Source organism: Sciurus carolinensis, chromosome 2 (assembly GCF_902686445.1).
Source record: "Sciurus carolinensis chromosome 2, mSciCar1.2, whole genome shotgun sequence".
Taxonomy (NCBI): domain Eukaryota; kingdom Metazoa; phylum Chordata; class Mammalia; order Rodentia; family Sciuridae; genus Sciurus; species Sciurus carolinensis.
Genome location: NC_062214.1, coordinates 89,779 through 114,845, shown reverse-complemented (window position 1 = coordinate 114,845; position 25,067 = coordinate 89,779). Strand labels below are relative to the sequence as shown.

The window sequence follows — 25,067 nt, the reverse complement described above, 5'->3', positions numbered from 1 at the left end:
GGGATCTCTGGAGCTTGTACTGGGTTGGGGGTCTGGGAATGTGTGTACTTGGGGCCCTGGAAAGAGCTGCCAGGCCTGACATTGTTCAGTCCCCTGGGAGAGTTGGGCTGCCTGGGCTGCCCAGGCCAAGGCTCTGTGGCCAGCATTGCCACTTTTCCTGGTGGGAGTGTCTTTCAGGCACTGGCCCAGAGGCCCCTCGGCATCCCAGCCTCCTCCCCTTTGCTCACGTGCCACTGAATGCCTCCTGTTCATTCTGGGTCTGGTCTAGCTCTGCTCTTCCCTGGAGCCGAGCACAGGATGCTCCCTACCCAGACTGCCACTGCTTGGGTTTTGCCAAGCAAGGTGTTCCTGGGCCCCTCTCTGGTCCAGAAGTCTCAGCTGCAGTGTTGGTGCAACAATCCTGACCTACAGTCCAAGCTCTGCCCTGGGAGCTGTGGGCTCTTGGCCCTTCTAGCTACACACGTGAATCAGGAACAGCATGTTGGCCTACAGGGCCGCCTTGAGGGTCCATGGGTGAAGGCACCTAGTGCCTGGCGCAGATGGGCTTCTCCCTGTCTGCCTCTCCCTCCCTCAGGGCTGCATTTTTGGGTGGTGGGACCACTGGGACATCAGTGGGCTCCTTGCTGGAATGTGGCCTTGGGTGTGCTTGCTGGGACGACTAGGAGCACCCTTGCTTCTGATGGGTTCCATCCTCAGCTGGGGTGGGAAGGCTCTGATCTCCCACCCTCCCTGCTTCTCACATACTTGGGGAACTTTCTGGACTCTAGAGGGTGGATGGCTTGGTGTGGTTCCTGGCCTCAGGGCCTGTTATAGCTGGAACCAGCCCAGAATCAGTGTGTGCTGGGCTCCTGGTCCCCTGGGATGGAGACTCAGGAGGCTGTTTCTCTCAGGGCGACTGAGTCAGCCCTGTGTCTGCAGCTGCAGTGCCCGCCCCAAGCCTTGGGCTCTAAACTGCAGAGTGACTCAGGCCAGGGTCTTACCTCCAAGGGCTGTGCTGTAGGGCGCCCTCCCACGTCTGCCTTGACTTCTGTGGCCTTGCTCCCTGTCTGCTGCTACGTGGACCTCGCCAGCCCAGCCTCCATGGCAACCGCCACAGCTCTGTCCAGGCGCCTAGGCGGCTTTATCTCCGAGGCCATCTGTTCCAGGAGCACAATTCCAAAGCCACTTAAACAGAGCCTGGAGTGGGGCATGCGTCTGCCTCACATGAGCTTGAACAGAGGTGGTGTTAGCCCTGTGGGGTGAAAGACATGACCAGGAAGCTGGGAGGTCTCAGCAGCAGCTCATTTCCTGCTGTCCTCAAATGTGTCTGGCAGCCTTGTGATAGGGGTCTGCATGTCTGTGTGTGTACACGTGCACAGTCACATTTGTGCACAGTAGCATGTCTGCAAGTTGTTTCCGTATACCTGTGTGTGTCAGATTATGTGTGTCTGTGTCTGTGTGTCTGTGTACATCTCTGTGCACCTGAGGATATCTGTGCATCTGTATCTATGTGTGTTTGTGTGTGCCTGTGTATCTGGGTGTATTTCTGCATGACTATGTATATCTCTGTGTTTGTGTGTATCTATGTGTACCTGCCTGTGTGTGTCTCTGTGTGTCTACCTGTGTGTGTCTCTGTGTGTCTGCCTGTGTGTGTCTGTGTGCTTCTGTCTACAGGATCTCTGTGTCTCTGTGTGTCTGTCTTTGTGGGTGTGTTTCTGTCTGTGCATCTCTGTGTGTCGGTCTGTGGAGTCTCTGTATGTCTCTCTGTGTCTGTGGGTATCTGTGTGTGTCTGTGGGACCTCTGGGTGTCTCTGTGTGTCTGTAGCATTTGTGTGTTTCTGGGTGTCTGTGCACCTCTGTGTGTCTGTGTGTCTGTGGCATCTGTGTGTCTGTGTCTGCCTCTACAACCTCCCTCTTGTTCTCTCTGTGCTTATTTCTCTCTGTCCTTCTGTCTGGTGAGCCTTCTGTCCTCGGTCCCCAGGTTGTCTGTGTCCTTTCTACCTCCCTCTGTGTCCATCTGTGTTGACCCATGCTGCACTGGTCTCCAACCCCTCCCTGGCCATTGCTCTGTTCTTTGGCCTTGGTCTGCATCCCTCCCTTGTCTCTGTGACCTGGGCAACTATACTTGTCCTTGACTTTGCCTGCAGGGCTCCAGGGGTGAGGACCTCCTCCATGCTACCTGATCTCCCAGCACACTTACCTTGCTTCTCTGCCTCTCCTGCCTCAGTGAGCCTAGGTCCATGTACATGGTTTGCAGCTTTCTGGGCTGACACCCCATGTGTGCCCCCAGCTCAAACCCAGTCCCTCACTCTGGACCTAGACCCACTTTCGCAGATGCACCTCCCTCCCTGCCAGGCAGTCTGAGACCAATACTCCCAACTCCAGTGGCACACAGGCTACCCGCTGGGCTCAGATGGGATGGTGCAGGCCCTGCTGGTCCTTGAGCACACCTGGAGCCTGAGCTTTGAGAACCTCAGAGCCAGGGACCTCAGTGGGGCACTAGCCTGGTTCTGATGTGTCCAAGTGGTTCTGCCCCCGGTTGGATTATGAGGTTGCTTGGTTCTTCTAAATAAAGATGAGAAAAAGCAATTTGTGGATTTCCTACCATTGTAATTTTTAAATAATCACTCAATTAACTCCACCTAAAGAATGACTTCCCCCAGGAGAGGGTCTAATCTAGAGAGATGTGGTAACAGGCAGGCACAGTGGTGCTGAGATGCTTGGAGGGACCGTGGACCGCTGTCTCCCAGGAGAGCAGGGACCCAGGGGCATACTGGGCACAGTGGGGCACCACCAGCAAGTCCTGCCCTGATGGCACCACCGTGCCTTGATTTGACATATGAGGAGAGAATCAGAGAGGACAGTAACCCCATGAGGCCCTTGGCATCATATCTGCTACTACCAAGAGGAAAAGGAACAGAAAAAGAAGGACCGTACTGACAACAGCAGGTCCCCTCCTGCCCCACTCACCTCCTTTTGCCCCTCCTTTCCTGTCCCTTCTCCCAGCCTCCTCTGGTGCCTTCTTGCTCCCCAAGTTCCTTCTTCCTGTGATGATTCACTTTTATTTGCAGCCCAAGCCCTGCCCTGACTTTTCGGACTTAGTGGCATGGCCTGGCGACATATCCCTGGGTAACTAAGGGTACTTGGCATCTAAGCAGAGCTGTGCACCCCACTCTGCATCCCTATAGCGGCCTGGGGTCAGGCGAGCTCTGGAGGCCTTCCCTTGGCCACACCACATGCAGACCCCTGCAGTCTGTCTTCTTCTAGCGCTCTTCCAGCTTAGGTGGGATCAGCACCAGAGCCTCCCAACCTCTCCTCCTTCTACTGCCCACTGACTTTCTGAAGTCCTCACTGGGCAGGCCAGAGCTCCCCAGATCTACCTCCCCAAGGGCTCTGAACTCCCTGTTGGTCTCCTTGCCCAGAATGCTGCTGTTCCCCCCGCCCCACTGTAAGTATGAACTGGGAGGAAGAGGACTCCACCTGTCAGGAATGGTGGCCTCCCCCAGTGTGGACCCCGTGTGGCCAGGTCCATTGTTGCAACAGGCCTCAGTGGACAGTGAAGGGTCCTGAACATGGGTGAGGCAGAGGACTTGTCCCAGAAAAGGTCCCCAATCTCCACTTCCCCTGCCTCCCCACTCCTATTCTGAAGGAGTTGCTAGGAGGCCTGGTCCCCAGCAGTCCTTCTCCCTCTGCCCGCTTCCCTGCATGGCCCCCCTCTGCCTGCAGGGCCTCCTGAGGCATCCTGATCCTCCACTTCACCCTGCCTCTCTCTGCAGCTTCTGCCTGGACCAGGTGGGGTCAGTCTTCAGGGCTGTGAGAAGGCCCCAATGTCCGGCCCTTCCCACCCAGCTTGGACAATCTCCCCCAGGCTTCAGGCTTGACCTTGTCTGACAACCCCTCCCTGTCCTTACTGCTGGTACTTTAGTGCGGGGAGGGTGGCATCTTTTCCTCCCTGTGCCCCTTCCAGGGCCCTGCAGGCAGGGCCCATTGTTTGGGCCTGAGGCCATTGTGTGGGGGAAGGGAGCCTCCTTGGCAAGTTCTGGGCATCAATTTGTGATTATCTCCTTTGGTCTTGATTGGCTGCCTGTGGGGGCTCCGGGGCCCTGGGACACAGAAGTTTGTGCAGCAACATTTTCATGAAGTGACACATGCCATGTCTGGAGAGAGGTTCGTCTGCTTGGCCAGGGTGACGCTTTGTGGGAGCTTCCTGGATGTGTACCTCTCCAGCCCCTACACCCCTCGTGCCCCTCCCCAGCCTGGGCACCCAACTCTGCCAGGATCCCCCGCTCGTGCTCTTTGCTCTCTTCTGGGCGCCAAGGAAGTGAATGAAACATGCCCCCATCCCCAGTGTCACACGGGCCGCTTGGAGCTGCCTGTGTACTCACTTCTGGGAACTCTGGCCTGCCGAGGAGCTGACAGGAGGTGGGAGGTGGGAGGGCGTTGGGCAGGGGCCTCCTCTTAATTTACTCGTCCTTGAGGTCTGCCAAGTGCGAGGCAGGCGTAGGTGTCACAGCCAGCTGGAGCTCTGGTGACTCAGAGTGTGTGAGGTCCATTGGGGCTTCCTGTGGCAGAGGGCTTTGGCCAGGCTGCCACAGCAGCGGTGTGTGAGTGTGCGAGTCTCACGAGCTGGATGCCAAACGTCTGCAAGTGTGAGACAGGCACACAGTCAGCGTGGAGTGTGGGTACAGTGGCTCCGTTTTGTTTGCTCCATCTGCCAGGGCCTGCCTGGGGCAGCGCCCCAGCCCTCAGCTGTTCTATACAATATTAATGCTGACCATCTCCGCTCCGCACACAACGCCCTAATTGTCGCCGGCAGCATTAGGGCAGGCGCCCATCTGCGGGGAAGCTTTCAGAAGGAAACAAGGAAACCTCACCCCCAGCTGGCCACCGGAGAGGTGGTGCCAATTACAGATGCAGAAAGTTGAGACCAAGATTACTTGAAAGAGTTTTTATGAAGCAGATGAATCGACACTTGGAATGTCTGTGTGCAGATTTGCACAAGTAATTACACCTTATTTGAAATGATCTTACCAGCTAAGCGGTCATTAAGCCTACTTCCCCCAGCTCACACAAAGCACTTTCCTAGCATGGCTGTAGCCACACGTTTGGTTTTACAAACTCACCCCCCCATGTGGAGTCTGAGTGCCCACCAATCAAACAGGAGTTGTTTCCGTGTGGATCTTTCCAAACTTAAAGTTAAAAAGGCACATACAGTTTTTCCATAGATTTTTATGAAATAAAACGGGAAGCCTGAGCTCCATACTTTGTGGAAAAGAAAATATTTCATGATTGAAAAAAACCTTGACAAAATTTCACCCCGTGTAGGAAGAGAGTCTTAGATTCTACCTGGCAGCTGTCACAAGCCGGGACTTGCGGGTCGGAGCCTTGGGTTTGGAGCCGCTGCTCGCAGCGTGGAATCCAGCGGCCGCGACCCGGTGCAAACGCACACTCGAGCCTGTGAGAACAAAGGCGAGCGCGGTGGGGGGAGAGCGCTGTCCAAAGTGCTGATCCGACGCCGCCTCTACTCGGGCTCCTAGCCGGCCAAACCCGAGAAACTTGCCGGCAAACTCCTCCGCCCTGCTCCTTCCTGGGACTCCGGCTTTGTTCTCTTGATGGTGTCGACTAAAGATTTTGAACCTGGTTCTTCAAAACCCATCTTCTGAAAACGCCAGTACATCCCTCACCTCCCAGCGGGGCTGCGGGCTGTGAGTTCTGCCGGCTGCAGGTTCTGACGTGAAGTTTCTGGGGGCATCCCAGGCACTCCTCCAGCATCAGGGTCTGGGCTCCTTCCCGAGGACTGCAGCGACACCCCGGAGCCCATGGCCACTCAGAAGGGAATGTGAGCTGCTGACAGACAGGTTTGTGCGATACCTCATGAGGCTCTTGGTGGCACACTTTGGTTTCTCCCTGCTCTCTCCCAGTTCTGCATGGCTCCTTAAGTTTGACTGTTACATATCTGGACTGGAGGTTTTCCAGAACTTTGGCATTGCTGGGAGCAAGACTGACTCAGCACTGGGCCTCCCTTGGCTCCTACCTTCCCAGGAACAATGGTGCATGAAGCTGCTCTGAGCCTGCAGTCGGCCGATAAGAGTTTAGTAGAATTTCTGAATGCCAAAGGTGTGGGATATAAAATACCCAGTACTCACAACATGTTCGGAGGAGATAGACACGGCTCTTCAGAGCATTCTCGGCTGAATGCATCCTTTTATGATAATGGATATGAGTTAATGAAAGAATAGAAAAATGGTAGGCAGTCACTGTAGGAGAATCAAACTGTTCTCATTTGGCTAATTAATATTTCATCATCAGTTTGGCGGCTGCAGGCTGCATGTATTTCCTTTTGCCTGATCTACACAATTGTCCTGCATACATTTTGCATTCTATTTGTTGAGAATGGTGTGTATGTGTAGGACTCCACCGTGCTTGCTCTGGGGATGGAGCCTCTTAGTCCCCATCAATGTGAACAGCTCCTACAGCATATTGACCACGGTGGCTCATGGAGGAGGGGGCTCAGTTAACATCTACCTCGATTTCAGGACCTGCTCTCTCGAGAAAGCCAAATGCTCCAGTTCTGTCTTGTTCATGGTTTTGGCAGCCTGAACCCTCCAGAGCTCATGAGTATGGTGTCCCCGTGTGATTTGCCAAGAAACAATGCTTGCTGTCTGCTGAGAACTCAGGTTGCCCTTGCCCTGTGGGCTGGCTGTGTTGTCTTTGCAGGGGTCCGAATTCCCTTCCCAGTAAGTTTCCCATGCCCTGGTTCTGGTTTCTCAGTGTGAGGAGGGGGCTTGGTCAGCAAACAAGAACACCTGGTTCTGGAGTTGCTTACTGAGGAAATCTGTGTTCATGCTGGATTCGAAAAGCCACACAGGCAGATGAGGAAGTAGACAGCAGGTGCCTACAATGTGTGCATTTCCAGGGTGTGTCAGAAGACTCTCCTGATGCTTGTGGCATAGCTTGTTGCAGACAGTTTGGGAAGGACTCAGGGAAAGACAGGACAGAGAACTTGTGCTTCTCTGATTGATATGAGCTCAGTGTTTTAGGGTAGGGTACCAATGCTTAGCAGTTTCCAAGTTGTCTTTGGGAGTGTTTTGTTGTTTTAAAAAGTAAAATGGGAGAATGTGAACACGAAAAATGTCTTTTCCTGATGTTTTCTGTGTGTGACTTTACTTTGGGTGCTTTTTATGCACGAAAACAAACAAATAAACAAAAAACAAACAAACAACAACCCATCCATTTAAATCCCTGGTACTCGAATATGCAGATGAACCCATGTGTAATACTCGGGTTTGTTTGAGTAATAAATTCTGCAACCCGTTCTTTATGATGGGAGGTCATATTCCTAACCACCAATAAATATTGTAAAGCACTTTCACTGGAGCCATGCTAACCCAGGGCATCTGTCATTCTGGTCGCTGCTATTAGGAATTATTGGACTGAACCACTGGCAGAGAAAGTGGAGGGGGTGAGCGTGGTGGTGGTGATGCTCTCTGCCCTCTTGTGTAGTTTTCATTAAAAAAAAAAAATCAACAATGCTGCATATTGATTATGGATCAGTGTGGGTAGATGTGGGCATCTTCTGTTGGTGAAGCAGAGAGCAGGGGACAGGAGCTTCACTGGTCTGGGGCACCTCTCGCTCCCGATTTGGCAGATCCATCTTTCTGATGCTATACTGTAAATTTATTTCACCTCAGAGAGTAAACAGATATATTGGAGCCCCAAGGGTTCATGGGTAGCGTATTTACAAAGGAGACTCCTCCGCCAGCCCGTGCCACCGCTGCTAATGAGAGCCGTCATTAAGGAAATGAGACGGCGCCTTCTCTGGCTTAGGAGTTCGCACTGAGGGGAGAAGACGATTAATTGAAACCCGCACGCAGGCTTCCCCACATGTGACCGCTGTGAGGGCAGCAGCTGCCTGCCCCTCCCCCGTCCACTCTGCACCCCCCATGTAAATTTCATGATTGCTTTCCGTGATGTCATTTTGAAGGAGGACAGACAATAGCTGTGGGGAAAGGTAAGTCACTTTATGTTCTTTTGCTGACAAAGGCAATACCCAAGGCTGGTTTTTCCCTTGGACAGGGCAGGGGAGGACACCAGCAGAGTTGGCTTCTGTGAAGAGCCTCTCTTTGCTGGAAAAGCAGGTTGGGGATGCTTTTTAGGCTGTTTGAGGACGAGGCTTTCTTCTCCTCTGGTCTGCCCAGGCTGTGTTCCTCCCCTCTCTCTGCCCCTCCTCCTTCCATACCCAGATTCTCGTGGGCATGTTGTGCGTCAGAGAGAAAAGACATTAGGGGAGGGAGACACTGGATGGAGGCAGCAGCTTTATGTGCATTTCTGGAAAAGGAGTGCAGATATGTCTGGGTCCTGGGACTCTGCGGCCCCCGGCGCAGGGAGGAGGCTGATTCCTTAACCACAGTCTCTCTGGAGCAGGGCTTTGAGAGATCAGGGGTCTCAGGTGGGACTCACATCCAAGGTATGGCTCAGGGATGCTCATAGGAGCGTCCTGTCTTTGCCAGTCCTGAACTTCCAAACTTTAGGAGTGACGCCCAGGGTGTGCATCTGTGGGATCCATGTGCAGAACTGAGTGCTGCCGTTTCCAGTCCCTTCTTATGATGTGGCTGTGGGTTGGGAAGTGTGGTTGTTTGTTGTGTCAGTATAACTGGATTTGCATATTTAGAATTAGGAAGTCACTTTGAGCTTTGAACACCAGAATACCATTGCCTGCAGGACAGCACGTTCTGGGGCTATGGGCTTGGCTCTGTCTACTGAACTCACCATCTATATGCACCAGGAAAATAAAGAAGCCGTGGTGGTGTTATCTGGGCCGTGGGTGCTCACTGCTTGCTCATTCCAGACCACTAAGGCTCTTCTCTCAGCATCACCTTTGAGTCAGTAGACTCATTGGCTGGCAAAGTTCGGTGTTTAATTTTTCAAACAAAACCTCTGAGAGGTGTGGGTCCGTGATTGCAGTGGCTTGGTCTTGGGGCATCAGGCTGCACCACTATAGTAATGATAATGACAGTGGTGATTTTAATTATCTTTCAGGAGGGGGTGAGAAATTTCGCTCCAATGTTTAAGGAAAAGAATCTTAGAGAAACCTGAGGACTTATCTGAGGCTAATGGCTGAGTGAACAAAAGACAGAAGGATGTTGGGGCAAACCTGGAGGGAGGGAGCACCCAGCTGGTGCTGAGGGGACTCCCTCTGGCTCCTCAGAGGTGCTGGGAGAGTGGGGGTGCTGGCCCCCCACAGGGCTGCTGGGGGAGGCCCCCAGCCCCAGGCTTCGTGCCCCCAGACCTCCCTTTCCATTGGTCCTTGGCTGTGATTATCACCTCCTTCCATATGGCCCTGTTAATTAGTGGTAAACAAAAGAGCAGAGAGCAGGGATTGCAGCCTCGCCAGGATGCTGCTGCCAGTGGAGGCAGGACCCTTCCTCTCCCCCAGGTTGTGTTCCTTGTGCAGGGGAGGCTGGGTTGAGGCTTAGAGGCAGTTTCTTCTCTGGGAGAGGAGGCTACTTCTTGAACTGCTCTGTCCCATGGAGTTGGAGTCTGAGCACCTCCCCCCCCGCTGTGGGGCACCTGGGTGGTGCTGGACCTTGCAGTTTGCTGATCCAAGGGGCCGAGCACCAGCCTCCAGGGGTTGGACATAGTGGCTTTCTATTAGTATGGTCTGCTGTCCATGCCCCAAAGACTGCAGAGTCCAGAGGTGGTCCTAGGAGTCCCTTAGACCAGGGGGCTGCTTCCATCTGAAGTGAGACCTGGGGCATTGCCACAGGTTCAGAAGCAGTCCCCAGAACTTGGAGCCAGTGCTGCAGCCACATGACCCAGGTGCTGTGGTTCTGGTCAGGGAGTGCCCACTCTGAGAGACTCGCTCACTGAGTCCTGGGTTGTAGGGTTGCTATGTGTGGGGTTGGACCCCGACTGAAAACCTGTGTGTGCCCAGACACATCAGAGGGATTGGAGAGAGTGTGCTGGCATGGGGTGCTTCTAGTGTCCACCTGGACATGGCCAAGAGCTGGACTTGCCTCCTGCTGTGGTGGACAGTCTTCTGATGCTGCCTGGGTCCCCACCCCTTCTCTCTGTCCCCCAGGACTTTTCTGGTTGGAGTCACTGAATATGCAGACGAGGACACGGTTGACACTCTGTATCAGTGAGTGGCACTGGGTAGAGGTTACACTGGTTACCCAACACCCTTGCCAGCCAGAGCTCTGCTGCCCACTTTCTTGGAGCTGCCCATGCCCAGTAATGGCTATTTGTAATGCTGGTTTGCATGGTCCAGCACTGGGTGGACATGGAAGGTGAGGGGTCTACAGATTGAAAAAGTGCCAGAGACCTCCTGGGCCTCTAGTAGCTGGTTGACAGAAGCAGTTTGACTCGTGGGGATAGAGTGCTCCTGGGTGAGTGCTTTGAGGAAGGGTGAGTGAGGCTGGGCTGGGTTGGGGGTGGATGCAGGGACAGCTAGACCTTCCTGGTCAGCACTGGACCTGGAGTGGATGCAGTGGCAGGGAATCTGTGCACCTGGCAGAGCTCAGGGGTGACTGTGAGGCAGCAGTGGCTCTGATGGTCAGCCGAGCCCTGGGCAGGTTAGGCAGTGCCAGTCAGACTTACATGCTACTCAGGCATCCTGGAAGGGTTCTGGCTGTCCCAACCCTGGAAAACCCTGTCCAGAGCCCTTTGCTGTTGGTTCTTCCCTTGCAGAACACTAGGGGACAGGTGGGGGTGTTCTCCTGGCCCCTGCTGTCCCCCAGCACATTGAGCCTCCTTCTCTGTGGGCTGCTCCTTCTGCTCTCTCTGTGTGAATGCTCATGAATAAACCAGAAGCTAGTTATCTACAGATGCAATTTTTCTAAAATACTTTTTAAATTGTTGATGGCCCTTTTCATATTATTCATTTATTTATATGAGGTGCTGAGAATTGAACCCAGTGCCTCACATATGCTAGGTAAGTGCTCTACCACTGACCCACAGCCCAGCCCCAGATGTAGTTTTAATGGGAATTTCGTGTTGTGAGTTTAAGGAACATGGTCTATGGGTACCGGCATCACTAGAAGGTCAATCAGAGGGGAGAGTCATGTCTTCCGGAAGGAAGAAAACAGTGGTGATCCTGGGTGCTGCTCCCCGAAGGCCCTGGGACAGTGCCCACTGCTCGCTCAGGGTGTGTGCCGGGCCTCGTGCTCCAGACCTCACTTAAAACATCCAAACAAAAGTGAGAGGGGCACTTTCACCTGCACTGAAATGCTCTTGCTCTTGAGCTCCTTCGGGGCCTGCTTCAGAGAGAACAGATTGATAACACCTACGTGGGAAACAGCCGCGGGGTCCTGCCTGTTTATCTCCAGCAGCAGGCCCTCCTGATGTGGTCTGATCCCCATTGGTGGACTTAGGACACATGCTGTGCTTTCTCTGTGAGATGGGCTCACTGTTGTTTCATGCTCTTTTCAGTTTTAAATTTACGCTTTAAGAGATGCTATGTTATTTTAATCCTAAGGAACGTATGTAACTCAGGGCATTTTATTTTTAAATATTTTTAAAAATTTTTTGTTTAGTTGTAGATGGACACAGTGCATTTATTTTTATGTGGTGCTGAGGCTTGAACCCAGTGCCTCACACATGACAGTCAAGTGCTCTACCACTGAGCCACAACCCCAGCCCCTCAGAGGGCATTTTAATCTGTTCTAACTGAGTACTCTAGTATGTGAGTCTGCCTTGCCCAGATTTAGTCTTTCCCTTGGGAAGAGATAGGCTGTCGGGCAGGGTGTCTTGCCTATGGCTGCCCCTTTTCCTGTGGTTGGGGGCATCCATCAGCAGTCCCACCCTCTTGCTTAGGCAGCTGTTGGGCGGTGTTTGCTGAGGTTGCTTGTAGCATTTTGGACATGCCCTCTAGGCCTTGGGTTTATGAGGGACCTGGAGTGTATCCTGTCCAGGAGGTTGTAGGGGACTGCCCTCAAAGGGCTCCTGTGCACGGTGGGAGTCAGCCTATGTTTGCACTGCATAGGGTGGCTGAGCAAAGTGGGAATGAACACAGGTGACCCAGGCGTTGGGAGGAGAGTGGAGACACCACATGGCCTGAGCTGCTGGCAGGCTGCTTGCTGGGCCCACTTACCCTGGGCCTGGCTCTTCACTTCTCAGTCTTGTTCAGTGTCATTTCAGCGTTGGTCTGAGGATTCAGGTAGAAGCCAGCTGGGTCCTCTCCTGGTTCCCATTTTGCTGCCCCAAACTGCACTTTAGGGGAGCAGAGGGTCTGTGACCTGCAGGGCAGAGCTCTCTGCCAAGTTCTCTTTGCTTGGGCAACAGCTTGAATGTTCCGTGGGGGCCCCAGGTCCTGCTTAGAAGTCCCTGGCAGGTTCCCAGACCTCAAACCAGCAGGTTCTAGGTGGACTCCATTAGTGGCCCACAACTCCAAGGCCCTGAGACCCATCGTTTACTTCTGTGACCCTGCTGAGTTGCTCTTCTAGGTACTTGGGACTTCTCACCTATGGGCTTGTGGAATTCTGAAAGTGAGGTGGTTTTAGCAGCTGTCTTCTGTGGGTAGCCCAGGGGACCCTGGTGAAGGTGCCTCCTGTCCTTCACTGAATAATTGACTTGTGAATCATCAGTTTGCAGGTGGAGTTGCACAATTTCTTGCATATTCTATTCTTCTACTTTGACCAAAGTTTTTTTTTTTTTTTTTTTTTTTTTTGTGGTGGTGGCGCTGGAGATTGAACCCAGGGCCTTGTGCATGCTAGGCAAGCACTCTATCAACTGAGCTGTATCCTCAGTCTCTGACCAAAGTTTTGCTTAGGAAAAAACCAGGGACTTAAAAAATTGAGAGGGCTCGTGATATTCAATATTTTTTTCCATTGACACAGGGTTATTGTCTACAAAGTGGGTCAAAAAGAAAAACAAAGGCCTGGGGTGTGAGGGGGCAAAGAGGCAGCCGACACTGTGGTCACGCATGGCCCTCCCCCTCTGAGGTGAATGGCGCAGCTGGGCTTGGGATGCTCTGGGGGAGCCTTCCTCCCAAGACCCCACTTGGCCGGCTGGGCTTTCAGCCCTGGAGGGCATCCTCGGCCCAGAGCCTGGCCTTTGCTGCCCTCTTGGCTCTTTCTACAGCCTGGGAGACATCCTCGATTTCTTGGTATGCCCTAGCCTGCCTTCAAACGTATTCTCCATCCCCAGTCAGGTTATCCCCAGGATCCTTGGACAAAGGTCCCCAACTCCTTTAATCTTCTGCTGTTGAATTTTTGCTTCTCTTTCAAGACTTAGCACCGATGTCACCTAGATCCTTGGGTTCCTGGCTATTACTTTCACTAGTCTCTCTCTCTCTCTCTCTCTTTCTCTCTCTTTTTTGCTTTTTAAATTTTATTTTATTTAAAAAATTTTAAAATTTGTTCTTTTTAGTTATACGTGACAGTTGAATGTATTTTGACATATTTACATACATGGAGTATAACTTCCCATTCTTTTGGTTGTGCATGTTGTGGAGTTACACTGGGTGTGTATTCATGTAGGGACATAGGAAAGTAATGTCCAACCAGTCTCATCTTTGAAATACCTTTCCTGCCAGGTGCTGTGGTGCCTGCCTGTAATCCCAGTCACCCAGGAGGTTGAGACAGGGGGATCTCAGGTTCAAACCAGCTTCAGCAACTTAGTGAGGCAGTAAACAACTTGGTGAGACTGTCTCAAAATAAGAAATAAAATGGGTTGGGGATGCGGCTCAGTGGTTAGGAGCCATTGGGTTCAATCTCTGGAACAAAAAAAGGAAAACACACAAACACCTTTCCCAGTAACTCTGCTGTCACATTGTGCATGTGAGTGGGAGGTCTCTTCTTGCCTCCAGAGAAGTCTGGGCCTCTGTCTTGGGGCCATAGGCTACCCACTCGGGCTTGCCTGGCACAGGAGCCTGTGACTGCCCGGCTCCCCTATCAGTACATTGCTAGGAACTTTCCACAGCCGACTGGAGGTAGCCAGAGAAGGATTAAGTCTGGCTTTGACGTGGAGGTGGAGGCTGGGCCCTGCCTTTTGGCCACTGGAGACTATGCCTACCCAGATAAAGAGTAGACTATGAATCCACGCTGAAGGGATTCTTTTTTTAGTTGTCCAGGTTTTAGATTTTTGGGGGCTAGATTACCTAGATTTCTGTGGCACCTTGTTTTATTTGCATGTAAACCATGCCCAACCCTGGCCTTGGTAAGTCACTCTCAGTCCTGGTCACCTCTTAGGATCTCATTTCTGTATCAGATTGGTCAGCTGTGTGTTCCCTCCCCAGGACACACTGGGAGGCAATTTTCCCAGTCTCTGGGATGTGTACTACAGTTTGCTACCTTCTTGCCTCAGGAGACTTCTTCCTATGTGTATCTGTCTGAAGGGAAAGAAAAGTGGATTTGTTATCCAAATTGCAACTGGGAAGGCTTTGTACCCCCTGGAAAGTTGCCCAAAGGTGAGGGAGGAGACAGCTGCAGGGGTCTGGCCCAGCCCCTGTTCCGGAGCCTGCCTGTGCCTTCAATCATCATTCCCATGGGCTTTGCTCATCTGGCTGTGAATCACAGGTTAGAATTGCTGCTGGGTGCAGCTCCTTCATTTCCTCTTCCAGCCTCAGTCCTTGGCTAGCAACCTGTGCTTCCTGCACCTGGAGGAACCAGAGCCAGTTGGGTAGGAGATTTAGAGTCTCACTCCCCTTCCCACAAAGCGCTCTGGGGCCTTGAAAACCTGTGTGCCTGTGTAGGGGGATGACCTTGGGACCTGGGGGTACTCTCTCTGCAGGTGCCTTGGTGCTCAGGCTGTGAGTGAAGTGTTTGCATTTTTTCCAAACTTTGGTCTCTGTTGGCTCTGTGTACTAAGCACTGTGCATCCAGGTTGGGAAATTAGCAAACCCCCATTCCCTCTGGGTTTCCAAGTTGGAAAGGCAGAAGTGAGTGGGCTCTTGCTTCACCCTGGACCCCAGAGCCTGGGCTGTGCAGCCAAACCTGCCTGGGAGCAGCTGCCTGGGGCTTGCCTTTCTCTACACACAAGGATTTGGGTAGGGGTCCTGGAGGGACGAGGAGCCAGAGGAGAAGAAGAATGGAACTATTTCCAATTTCCCCCACTCCCAAGGACTTTGAGGCGGTGGTAGCTCCTGCTTGCTTCAGTGTGCAGGTAGGGGGCCCTTTGCTCTCTGATCTGAGGTGAGGCTGCTTGGACAGCTCCTGCAGGGACAGTGATAGTGACCCAGCTCCTTCCAGTTGGGTTGTCAGGACCTCAGTAAAGTGTGGCCTCGGGAAAGGAGGTGGTTTCTTCTTTCTCTGGTCTGGAGAGTGGGGCTGTTCTGACCAAGAGAGTTTCTGGCACTTGGGTAGAAAACACTTGGGTAGAGTTCCAGCTGCCCACCTAGTTCTGGGACTGGGGGTGCAGGGTGTGCCCTCGTGTTAGTAGCCCGTTCTCTTAGTTCAGGACCAGTCTGCCTCTCCTTCCTGCTTGTAGAGGAGTGAGTGGGCCTGGGTCTGGGCCATACCCAAGATTCACACAAGCCAGTTCAACTGTGCCTGGTCTGAAAAGGTGCTGTGGTCATGGCCTATGAGGCAGGGCCGGTCAGTCATCCTCGCTGTCCACCAGCATCCTTTCCTGACACAGGACAGGGCTGGCTGCCTTGGGAGGCAGCAGCAGATGGGGGCGCCTTCCCTGGGATTAGGACTTACCGTTGCCTGTGGCCTGGCCTGGCCAAGAGGGGTGGTGTCAGGGCAGAAGGGAGCCCATCAATGCCTCTCACAGGGTTGCATCTGTTTCTTCATCCTGAGCTTCTCCTTCGGCACCTTTCCTTTTGCCCCCATTCTGGAATCACCTCCTCTGACTCCTTATCCTGGTGTGCGGGCATCTGGTCTGCTCCCTGGGGCTCCAGGAGCATCCTGGGATTATGCCACCCAGTGGGTAGAGGTCGGGGCTAAATGTTGAGGTCCACTTGGGGCTAAGGGAGTTCCTGCCTCAGAAGGAAAACCCTGTTTGCACCCTGTAGCGCAGGTCGCTTGGTCTGCTCTGGGTGCTAGCCTCAGGCCTAGCCCTGCCTACTCTGGAGTAACACCGGTGATCCTGCGACACCGTGCCCTGGACTGGACACACTCCTCCCCTGCTGGCAGCCTGGATGGCAGCCTGGAGCGCCAGTCCCATGACTCGGTTTGGAAAGTTGTTATTACTGCCTAGCAGTTTAGCTGTAGCTTTTGCAGCATTGGTAAGGTTAAAAGAAATGATGATAATAATATAAGAAAGACTCAGCCACAGTGACTGCCTACAACATGCTATTTGCATTTTTAAGGAAATACTTCTTTGAGACAGCCTGGGTGAAAGGTCACTATTTGCATATAAATGGAAAAGAAAGTGTATGATGCTGGAGGTTACATCCACATTATTTTCTCAGCAGTGAGCTGCTGTTGGAGAGATTAAGGGACACGGCTTGCATTTGGCTTTTATTGAATAGAGAAAGTACCAGCAAGACTGAGTTAGAAGCAAAATAACGAGAGAAATGTGCAAAGCTGTAGAATTGCCGACTCCTCCTGCCCACCCCTTCCTCTCTCGTTTTTCACCTAAACTCAGCAAAAGCAGGTCTGCCTGCTCTGCTCAGCAACTCTTCACTCTCTGGATTCTAGCTTAAAAAAAGAAGAAAGGAGAGCCAGACTTGCCTTTACTTCCCCCTTGGCCCTATTTGTGTTTCTTACCCAAAGCTGTTTTAATGGGAGGGACACCAGCACAGCCCTGGGGGCCCCCCAAACCCAGGAATGGAACCCCCTACTGCACCTGTGCACCTCTAGCACTGGGGTCTGGCTCTGGCTGGGAGGAAAGGGCTTCTGCTTTGGAGCTACAGGGGCGTCTGGGCCCCTGCAGGAAGTGCAGGGAGGCAGAATCCCCGGGGTCCTGTGGGACCCAGGCAGCCTGTAGCCTCCAGAGGCCCAGATCTGGGGTGCAGGTCACAATCCCCCATGGAGAGTTTCAGCTGTGTCCCAGGCCTGGCCCCTGGCTTCCCAGGACCTGGAGGCAGAGTCAGTCCTTTGGGTGGAACTGGGGCCTGGGCAAGATGCACCACTGTTCTGGGGGGCAGGCATGTGGAGTGTCCTGCTAGGAGGAGGGGCCTGAGATTCCCCTGTGTCCTGCTTCAACCTCCCTGTCACAGAGACTCCACCGATAATTTTCCCACCACCTTTATTTAAAAAAAATGATTTATATTTTTAACATTATTGTATTTTTATACCTTTATTTGATTTACCTATTTTTATATGGTGCCGAGGATCGAACCCAGTGACTCACATACGCTAAGCAAGTGCTCTACCACTGAGCTACAACCCCAGTCCCAATAATTTTTTTTTTTTATTTGGTGGTACTGGGTTTTGAACTCGGGATCTCATGAATGTTAGGCAAGCCCTCTATCACTGAGATATATCCCCATCTTCCCCTGTCCACTATTTAAAAAAAAATATTTCTGAACACATCTCAAACCCTACAGGAAGGTTTCAAGTCCAGGGCAGAACTGATTCCTGAACCATTTGAGATGCTGTTTCCAGAATGCTGGGTGGGCTTCCAAGCCAGGGTCTGCTTTCACATGCTTCTGGGTTCAGAACCACATGCTGTGCCTGGACTTGTCAGTCTGGAGTGGAGTGGTTTGAGTCTCCTGTCTCTCATAACCTTGAGTTTTTGAAGAGGTCTGTTATTTTGTAGAATTCCCTTCTGTCTGCCAGTCCAACTGCCTGAGACTGGACTTGGATTTGCAGGAATGCCCACGTGAGCTTGTGGTCACCAGACAGCCCAGGCCTTGGAGGCACCTTCTTGCTTTGCTCCGGCTCTGGCACCAGGGAGCCTTGCCAGCCCGGTGCCCAGACCGTGGGGTTCTCAAGATGTGGACATGGCAGTCCCCAGCATCATGGGACAGTTGGCTTCTACGTGGGCCCAGGACTGGATTCTGCTGCTGCCTTAGCCATAGCACCCTGTGGCTTCCTTCCCAGCACTGAAGGGCCCCTCCTCCCTCTCCTCCCTCCTTCCTCCTCTCTCCTCCTCCCTCCCTCCCTTCCTCACTCCTTCCTCCTCCCTCCCCTTCCCTCTCTTCTTCTCCCTCCCTCCTCTTCCTTCCCTCTTCCTTCCCTCTTTCCTTCTCTCTCCCTCCTTCCCTCCCTCCCTTTTCCCTCCTCCCTCTCTTTCTCCTTTCCTCCCTCTCTTCCTTCTCCCTTTCTGAATATGTCTCTGCTGGGTCCAGGAGCACAGGTCAGAGTTCTTTCAGAGTCTTTGTTCTCTTGCAGGTGGTCATCCCCACACCGCCCCTCTGGTTAGTGTCCAGTGGACAGTTTTGGAGGCAGTGTGTATCTGTAAGTGTGTTTATTCTATCGTTTCCCTCGGCCACCCTTTTTGTCTCTGGCACAGAGGGCATGCACAACCACTGAGATGCTGGGCAGGAATCATGCTGCTGTTGAGTGACATGATGCCATTATGGTCATAGGCTTCGTTAGTGGCTTTGCCCCCTTTGAAAATTGTGAGACTTTTTGCTCCTGGTGCTTTAGAACTTCACAGTGCTGGGTTGAGTCTCAGGTGGGTCTTTTTAAATTCACTATGCTGGGCATTTAATGAGAATTTTGATGTAAAAATTCTTCCTTTAGTTCTGGGACATTATTTTTCTTTATTATTCAATTAATTCTTTTCCTTTCCATTTTCTTGGTCCTCTATTGCTGGATCCCATGTCAGATGTTAGTTGTCACTCTATCCTTCCTCTTCTCTTCCATGGGATTGTTCATTTGGCTTTATGATTTATTTCCAGGCTGGGGAAGGCAGACACCACAGTGACCTTGAACCTTCCTAGATGATCTCTGCATAGGCTGGTCTTGTCTGTTCTGACCCACCTCCCTGGTCCAGCCTGGTCCCTGCTGTAGCTGCCGTCCACAAATGGACATTCCACTGGTTCATCCAGCAGTCAGGGAAGGGACCTCATGCTGAACCTGAGAGATGCTCTACCTGACTCTCCTCTGGGTGATGTGGGTTGGAGTTTGGGTCTGTTTCCAAGGGTCCCATTCTCCCATGGCTGGGTTTCAGGGCTCAGGTTCTCTGGGGCAGAGAGTGGGTTCTGAACTGTGACCCCACAGTCTCCTGTGGTCAGCTGTTGGTTTTGTGAGCCCTTGCATTAGTTTTCCACTTTCATTCTGACTTTCCGTTTTTGACTTGCTGGGCTTTGCTTTAAACCTGGGCGGCAGCAAAGAGGGGAGGATGAAGGATTGAGATGAAATGTAGGGAATTTTTTTCCTTTCAAATGGCCAGATGTAGGTTCATGCTTAGTCCCTGGGCTCAGCCTTTTCATTTCATCATGTCTAAGAAATGACCAGAGCTCAGGAGACCTGGTCTCTGCAGGGCAGTGGTCTCCACTAGGCAGGTAGAGCTGGACTGTGCTCTGCGGCAGTCCTAGTCATCTGAGAGGTTGCTGCAGCCCTGGCTCAAGGTGGTGTGGGCAGAGCGGGGCATTTGTGCAGCTGAGTCCTAGGCTTCCTGGCTATGCAGAGGTGGCTGTGTTGATGGTGAGCCCCAGGCAGTGAGGATGCGAGAGGCCTCAAGTGTGGCCCCCAGCACTGCCACTTTCTCCTGCACCCTGGTCCCAGTCTTACCTGGACAGGGAAGTCTAGGCAACAGTTAGTTTTTGTCTGTGGTGTGAGGAGTCCAGCTTCCTTCTTTTGGATGTGGGCCCAACATGTTGCTGAAAAGGAGTGAGACCAGCAAGGTTGTGTTTGGGACCTCAGGTACAGGTCCCTCGTGGATGCCACCTCACAAGCAGCTCTGTTGAGGAATGGTCTGTGTGTCACACAGTTCTCCATTAGAAGAGTGCCATTCAACATTTCAGCAGCACCCACATAATCTCAGAGCAGTTTTATCACCCCAGAGGGACAGCCCTCCATACCCCTTCCCAACTGCAGGCACCGAGTCTGCTTTCTGAGTCTGTGAAGGTGCAGCATGCATATGTGATCTTCTGCGTCTGGTTTCTGACAGCAGTTGCATTGTTTTCCAGTTTTGCTCACACTGTGGCACAAGCGAGTACTTCGTTCCATTTTATTGCCAAGTACTGTGTGGTTGTGTTTTGTATTTTCCCTTCAGTAGTTGGTGGACATTTAGGTTTCCCCCTCTTTGGCCAGCATGAATAAAGCAGCTGCAGACTGCTGTGCACAAGCCTCTGCATGAACATGCCTTCTTTCCCTTGGGTGGATGTCTAGGAGTGGAGTGGCTGGGCCAGAGGGTAAGTCTGGCCTGATCCCTGACCACTTTGCTATTTTGCACTCTCTGAGGGTCCCAACTTCTCCACCCTGGCAGCGGTTGTGAAGTGTCACCTCACAGTTTCGATTTGCATTTCCCTAGTGATGGATGGTGAGTGTGTCTGTGTGTGCATATTCACCATTCATATTTTGTCTTCAGAGAAATATCTGTTCAGACCCTTTGCCCATTTTAAAATTAGGTGTCTATCTTATATTCTGGAGTTGTGAGTTCTTCCCTCTGAGTCCAGGTCTTTATTGGACAGATGGTTTGCAAATAGTTCCTTTTGGTCTCTGTGTTGTCTTTTTGCCTTATGGTTGGTGTTACTTGAAGTGCAGAAGTTTTAGACTTTGATAACATCAAAACATCCCAAAATCTTGTTTATAGCTCATGTCTGCGGTGTCAGCTAAGAAACCACTGCCTAATCCAAGGCCAGGAGGATTCACTTCTGTGTGTTTGGAGAGTTTTAGATCTTACATTTCTGTGATCCATTGAGACCTAATTTTTGTGTGCAGTGTGAGAGGGGACAACTTCATTCTTTTAGATGTCCAGTTGTTGGAAAGACTGTTCTTTCCCATAAAATTGTCAGTGCCATCATTGAAAATCAATTGACCATAAATATAAGGGTTATTTTGGGCCCTCAGTTCTACCCCATTTATCTACATGTCCACTCTCTGCCAGTATTGTATTGTTGTTATGATGTAGTTTTTGGTAAATTTTGAAACTGGGAAGTGTTAGTTCTCCAATTTTGTTCTTTTTCAGAATTGTCTTAGCTGTCTATGCTCCCTGAATCGCTGTATGAATTTTAAAATTGGTTTGTCAATTTTTTGCAAACAAAAAATAGCTGGAGAGGTTGGAAGTGGTTAGATTCTGGTGAGATTTAGAAAACAATGTTGGCAGGGCTTGGCGGGGGGGCACACTGTGCCATTGGGTTGACAGGGCCTGGCTGGGTGGGGGCTGGCTGGGAAGGCAGTGGGGATCCACCTGGGGTCCAGACGACCATGATGTACCAAGGCGTCTGCCTCAGCTGTGCAAGAGTTGGAGAGAAAGGCTCTGTGAGCTGGAGGAAGGTGGGTGGTGTTGGAATTCCTGGGACCCTTGGACCAACAGCAGAGAGTCGGTGTCTCACGGATGGGCTCAGCTGGGAGGCAAGCCCCTGTGGGGTGGAGGAGGGCTGAGGGGCTGGTCTGTCCTCTACGTGCCCTGGTCCCTCCACGGAGTGTGTGAGCTAGACGTCCTGAGCAGGCTGTGACGCCCACGCCGGCCAGGACTGAAAACGTCTGAACTTCCATGCCACCCTGACCTCCTGGGCAGCCTCCCTGCTGCCCAGTCTTGTTCTGGGGAGGAGAGTGTTGGCCAGGCAGTGGAGCTGCAGTGGTGAGCAGGATTGGAGCCTGGGCTGTGAGGACACGCCGCCCCTCTGACGGGCTGGGTCAGACTAAAGTGAGCCGGGGTCCTCCATGAGGATGAGCAGCTGTAATGGCCCTGGAGCAGTGTCCTTGCCCAGGTGACAGGGACGCTCTCGGGCAGGCCAGCAGCATTCCTGGGGACCAGCCAGGCTGGTGTTCTGGCACTCCATCTTGGTCTCCCTGGGATGCTGTGCCCAGGCCTGGGCCTGTGCTGTGGTCAGCCTGAGGAAGTGGGCCCCATTGGCAGAGGGACAGCTGAGCTGCAGCTTGGCTATGAGTATGTCCCAGCCTTGGGTCTCTGGCCCAGCCGAGGATGACTGCCTTCTCTGTGGCTCCCGTCCTCTCACCACCACTGGGCTGAGCAGCGTGGTCACTCTGCCAACTCATCTGCCTGACAGAGTTCCTTAAGAGTGGATGTGGATCCGGGCCACGGTGGGGACAGACACGGGGCCACATTCAACAGGCAGGGTTTGAGGTCCCCAAATAGGGATCACAGCAGCACCACCGTCCTGGCAGTGGGAGCTGCTTGCTCCTGAGTGACTGGCTTGTTGTCTGGGAAGTTCTAAGGGTATGGAACCTATTTGCATCTATGAGCAGGCTTCAGATGAGCCCATTAGACATCTAGGAACCCCTAAGAAAAAACTGGCCCAAATCTCTCCTTGCTAGATTCTGAAGAGGGTGGTGGCAATGTTGCCAAGGTGCTCCATGTGTCTCTGAGGGCTCTTTCCACAACTGCTCCAATCTCCACATATTCCACCTGCTTTATGGATGCAGATGTTAAGTCTCACAGAGGCCAGGTGGCCCACAGGGCAGGTGTGAGTGAGCCATGGGCTCTGTGGCCACAGCACGGGTGTGTGAGCAGTGCTGCTGCTGGGCAGGACTTCCTTTACCCGTGAATCCTGCATGCCATGTAGGTGAGGAGGGCCAGTGTGCTGCCAGGTACGTGGCTTTGCAGAGCATCCAGACGGGGATCCATGGCTTTGCAGAACATCCAGACGGGGATCTTGCTGAGGCAGAGCATACAAAGTCCACAGGCAGGAACTGATCTCACGTAGGTCTCAGTGGAGACCAAAGGGTCAAAGAAAAATGGTCTATTTTCCTGGGCCTCTAGTGGCAACTCTCAGTCATGACCAAGAAACCCCCTGGAAAAGCGGGGCAGGATTGTGTCATGGTTGAGCACGGTCCTTGAACACGTGGTTCTAGTCTGTGAGTGAGTGCTTTGATCACTTGCACGCTCTGTCTCACGGGTCTGAAGCAAAGGGCCGTGTTCTGCTCTTGCCCTAAGTCACTCTAGCTTTGTGGCCCCCAGGAGGCAGGGGCAGCCCCTTGGAGAAGCAGATGGGTACTGCATCTGCTCTGCTGAGCAGATGTGGTGCCTCAGGCTGACCTAGGGACGGGAGCACGAGGGACATGGGTAATGGAGAATTCCACAGGCATCATTTCCAGACTCCTAGGGGTGGTGAGGGTAAAGAAGCAGCAGTGAGCTAGTTATTTCCTGTTGCAGAGATATATGCAACTCATACCCACTGGGTGTCTGAGAAGCAGAAGAGACTTAGAGCAGAGGCCTTGGGAGGTGTCTTCTGGGGTACAGACCTTAGGTTCTTCTCCCAGTCATCATGAGCCATGGCCAGCTACCTCACAGGTCATGTGTGTCCATGCAGCAGGAAGTTCTGCGTGAGCCTTGCAAACCAGCCAGCCCTTGGGTTTCTGCAGCATTGTCTTTCCTGGAATAGGCCCTTGGAGGATGAACCCTCCAGGCTCCTCCTGTCACCATGGAGATGCACCCTTGTAGTCCAGCTGCAAAGTGTGAAGTGCACCACGTGGTTGTGGCTGGTTTGGTGCTTGTCTGCTCACTCCTGGAATCTTCTGAGCAAGTTCTTCCTCCTCTTTTCTTAGTGGGGTAAAGCTGCCTGACCTCTCCCCCATGCAGGAGAGAGGAGAGGAGAGAGGAGACATGTCCTTAGGCCCCTTCATGCTGTTGGCAGCATCTCCATGAATTCTGTGTCCTTGGTGTCCTACTATTAGGCTTAATTCCCTGCCATAGGCTCTAGGGTCCATTTATCTGTGGGAAAGGACTGACCACAGTTAACCCCACTCTACAGATGGGCCCCTAGGGGCCCAGAGCCTTTGGGCTGTGGGTTAGCTCCTGCAGCTCACTCCTAACTAGTGGAAGTGAGGTGGCTGTCCTCAGTCATATCTGGGGTGACTCCGCCCAGTGGGGAGACACACAGTGAGTGCCAAGTATTAATCTCCTTCACAAGCAAACCTGCTTTTATCTGTGTCCAGACTTCCAAAGGAAACCCAGGGTCCTTTAGTGAAACAGGGCTGCAATAGTGGAATTCTAGAGAAGAACAACATTTAGGAATGCGTGTTGAAAATCAGGGGAAGAAAGATACTGTTTTTGTCGAGAGTGCACCTGACCTGTTTGCAGCAGAATCCAAACTCCCTTCCAAGGGGAAGGAGAGAGCAGAAAGCAGGAATATTCGTTTCCTGTTGTTTTTGGTGGTTACTGATGACCTTCCTTTGAAGCTCCACAGTTGTGTTGTCATGGGAACGGGAGTGACGTGCAGGGAATGGTGCAGGATGCATCTCTTTGTCATGTCCAGCTGATGCACTCAGCCTTGCCTGGGCGCATGGATTTATGTGAAGAATTAAATATTAACTGGAGTCATTGCCCTGGAGAGGAGCAGAACACAAGGAGAGAAAAGATGCAGGAAACAGACACAGGGCGAGGGTGGGCAGAGTACCATGGAGCTGGTGGGCTGTGGGTGGCTCTCACCTTCCTCGACAGGTGAAGCCATGTGTTAGTCTTTGTTTGCAAGTGGGTCTGGGTGCCACTTTCTCTGGGGGCAGCGAGGGCTCTGGTTGTGCTGAAGTAATTACTTGTTAGTCAGCTGATTTCCCAAGGCCAGGTCTTGTCGGGCAGGTCTCGCCTGACTTGCCCCAGTGCCTGTGTTCCTGTGGTTGGAAGGCTGTGTTTGTGGACGTCCGTGCAACCAACGAAGCCGGGGCAATGGCAGGACCTCTGGGAAGCTCCCAAAGCAGAGAGCAGTTTTCTCTTGTCCTGGAATAGCTATGGGGCCATGAACTTGTCTCTTTCTGGTGGATTGCAGAAATGGGGGATAAATACTGTGTGAAAAGCGTCCAAGGTCTCTCCTTTCCTTAGAGCCAGCCTGACTGGTACTCATCAGGCTTTTCTTTTCTGACCCCATATCTTTTTAAACCCTCAGAAAATGAGTTCCAGGATGAGCTGCTGACCCAGAAGTGGACACACAGGGACAAGGCCCACAGCTGCAGGACCTGAAGACGTCTCCTGGGCAGACACAGCAAGGTGAGGGCTTGACCTCATGGGCCGCCCATGCCAACCTCCTCTCGGCTGCTAGGCATGACGCTTGAGGAGATGGTCATCATCAGGACTCTGACGAGGCAAAGGGTGAATGGGGACTAGGACCGGCTAGTCACTCTAACTGAAAG

At 52.5% G+C, this 25,067-nt stretch overlaps 2 protein-coding genes across 6 annotated transcripts in view; one reads left to right on the top strand and one right to left on the bottom strand.

The window, feature by feature from the left end:
* Positions 1-5,800, bottom strand: part of Npbwr2 (neuropeptides B and W receptor 2) — a 30,356-nt gene extending 24,556 nt beyond the window's left edge. The window contains exons 1-2 of the mRNA XM_047537665.1: positions 5,664-5,800; positions 5,326-5,616 (exon numbers count right to left, since the gene is read on the bottom strand). Coding sequence (XP_047393621.1) covers positions 5,326-5,616; positions 5,664-5,800 — 428 coding nt within the window. The remainder of the gene's footprint in view (positions 1-5,325; positions 5,617-5,663) is intronic.
* Positions 5,468-25,067, top strand: part of Myt1 (myelin transcription factor 1) — a 61,400-nt gene continuing 41,800 nt past the window's right edge. For 4 of the 5 annotated variants that reach the window (XM_047541736.1, XM_047541737.1, XM_047541735.1 and 1 more), the window contains exons 1-2: positions 7,687-7,990; positions 24,824-24,924. The gene's annotated coding sequence lies outside the window, so the exon portion shown is untranslated. Of the gene's footprint in view, positions 5,838-7,686; positions 7,991-24,823; positions 24,925-25,067 lie in introns of those variants that run through there. The other variant, XM_047541734.1, reaches the window with a different exon arrangement.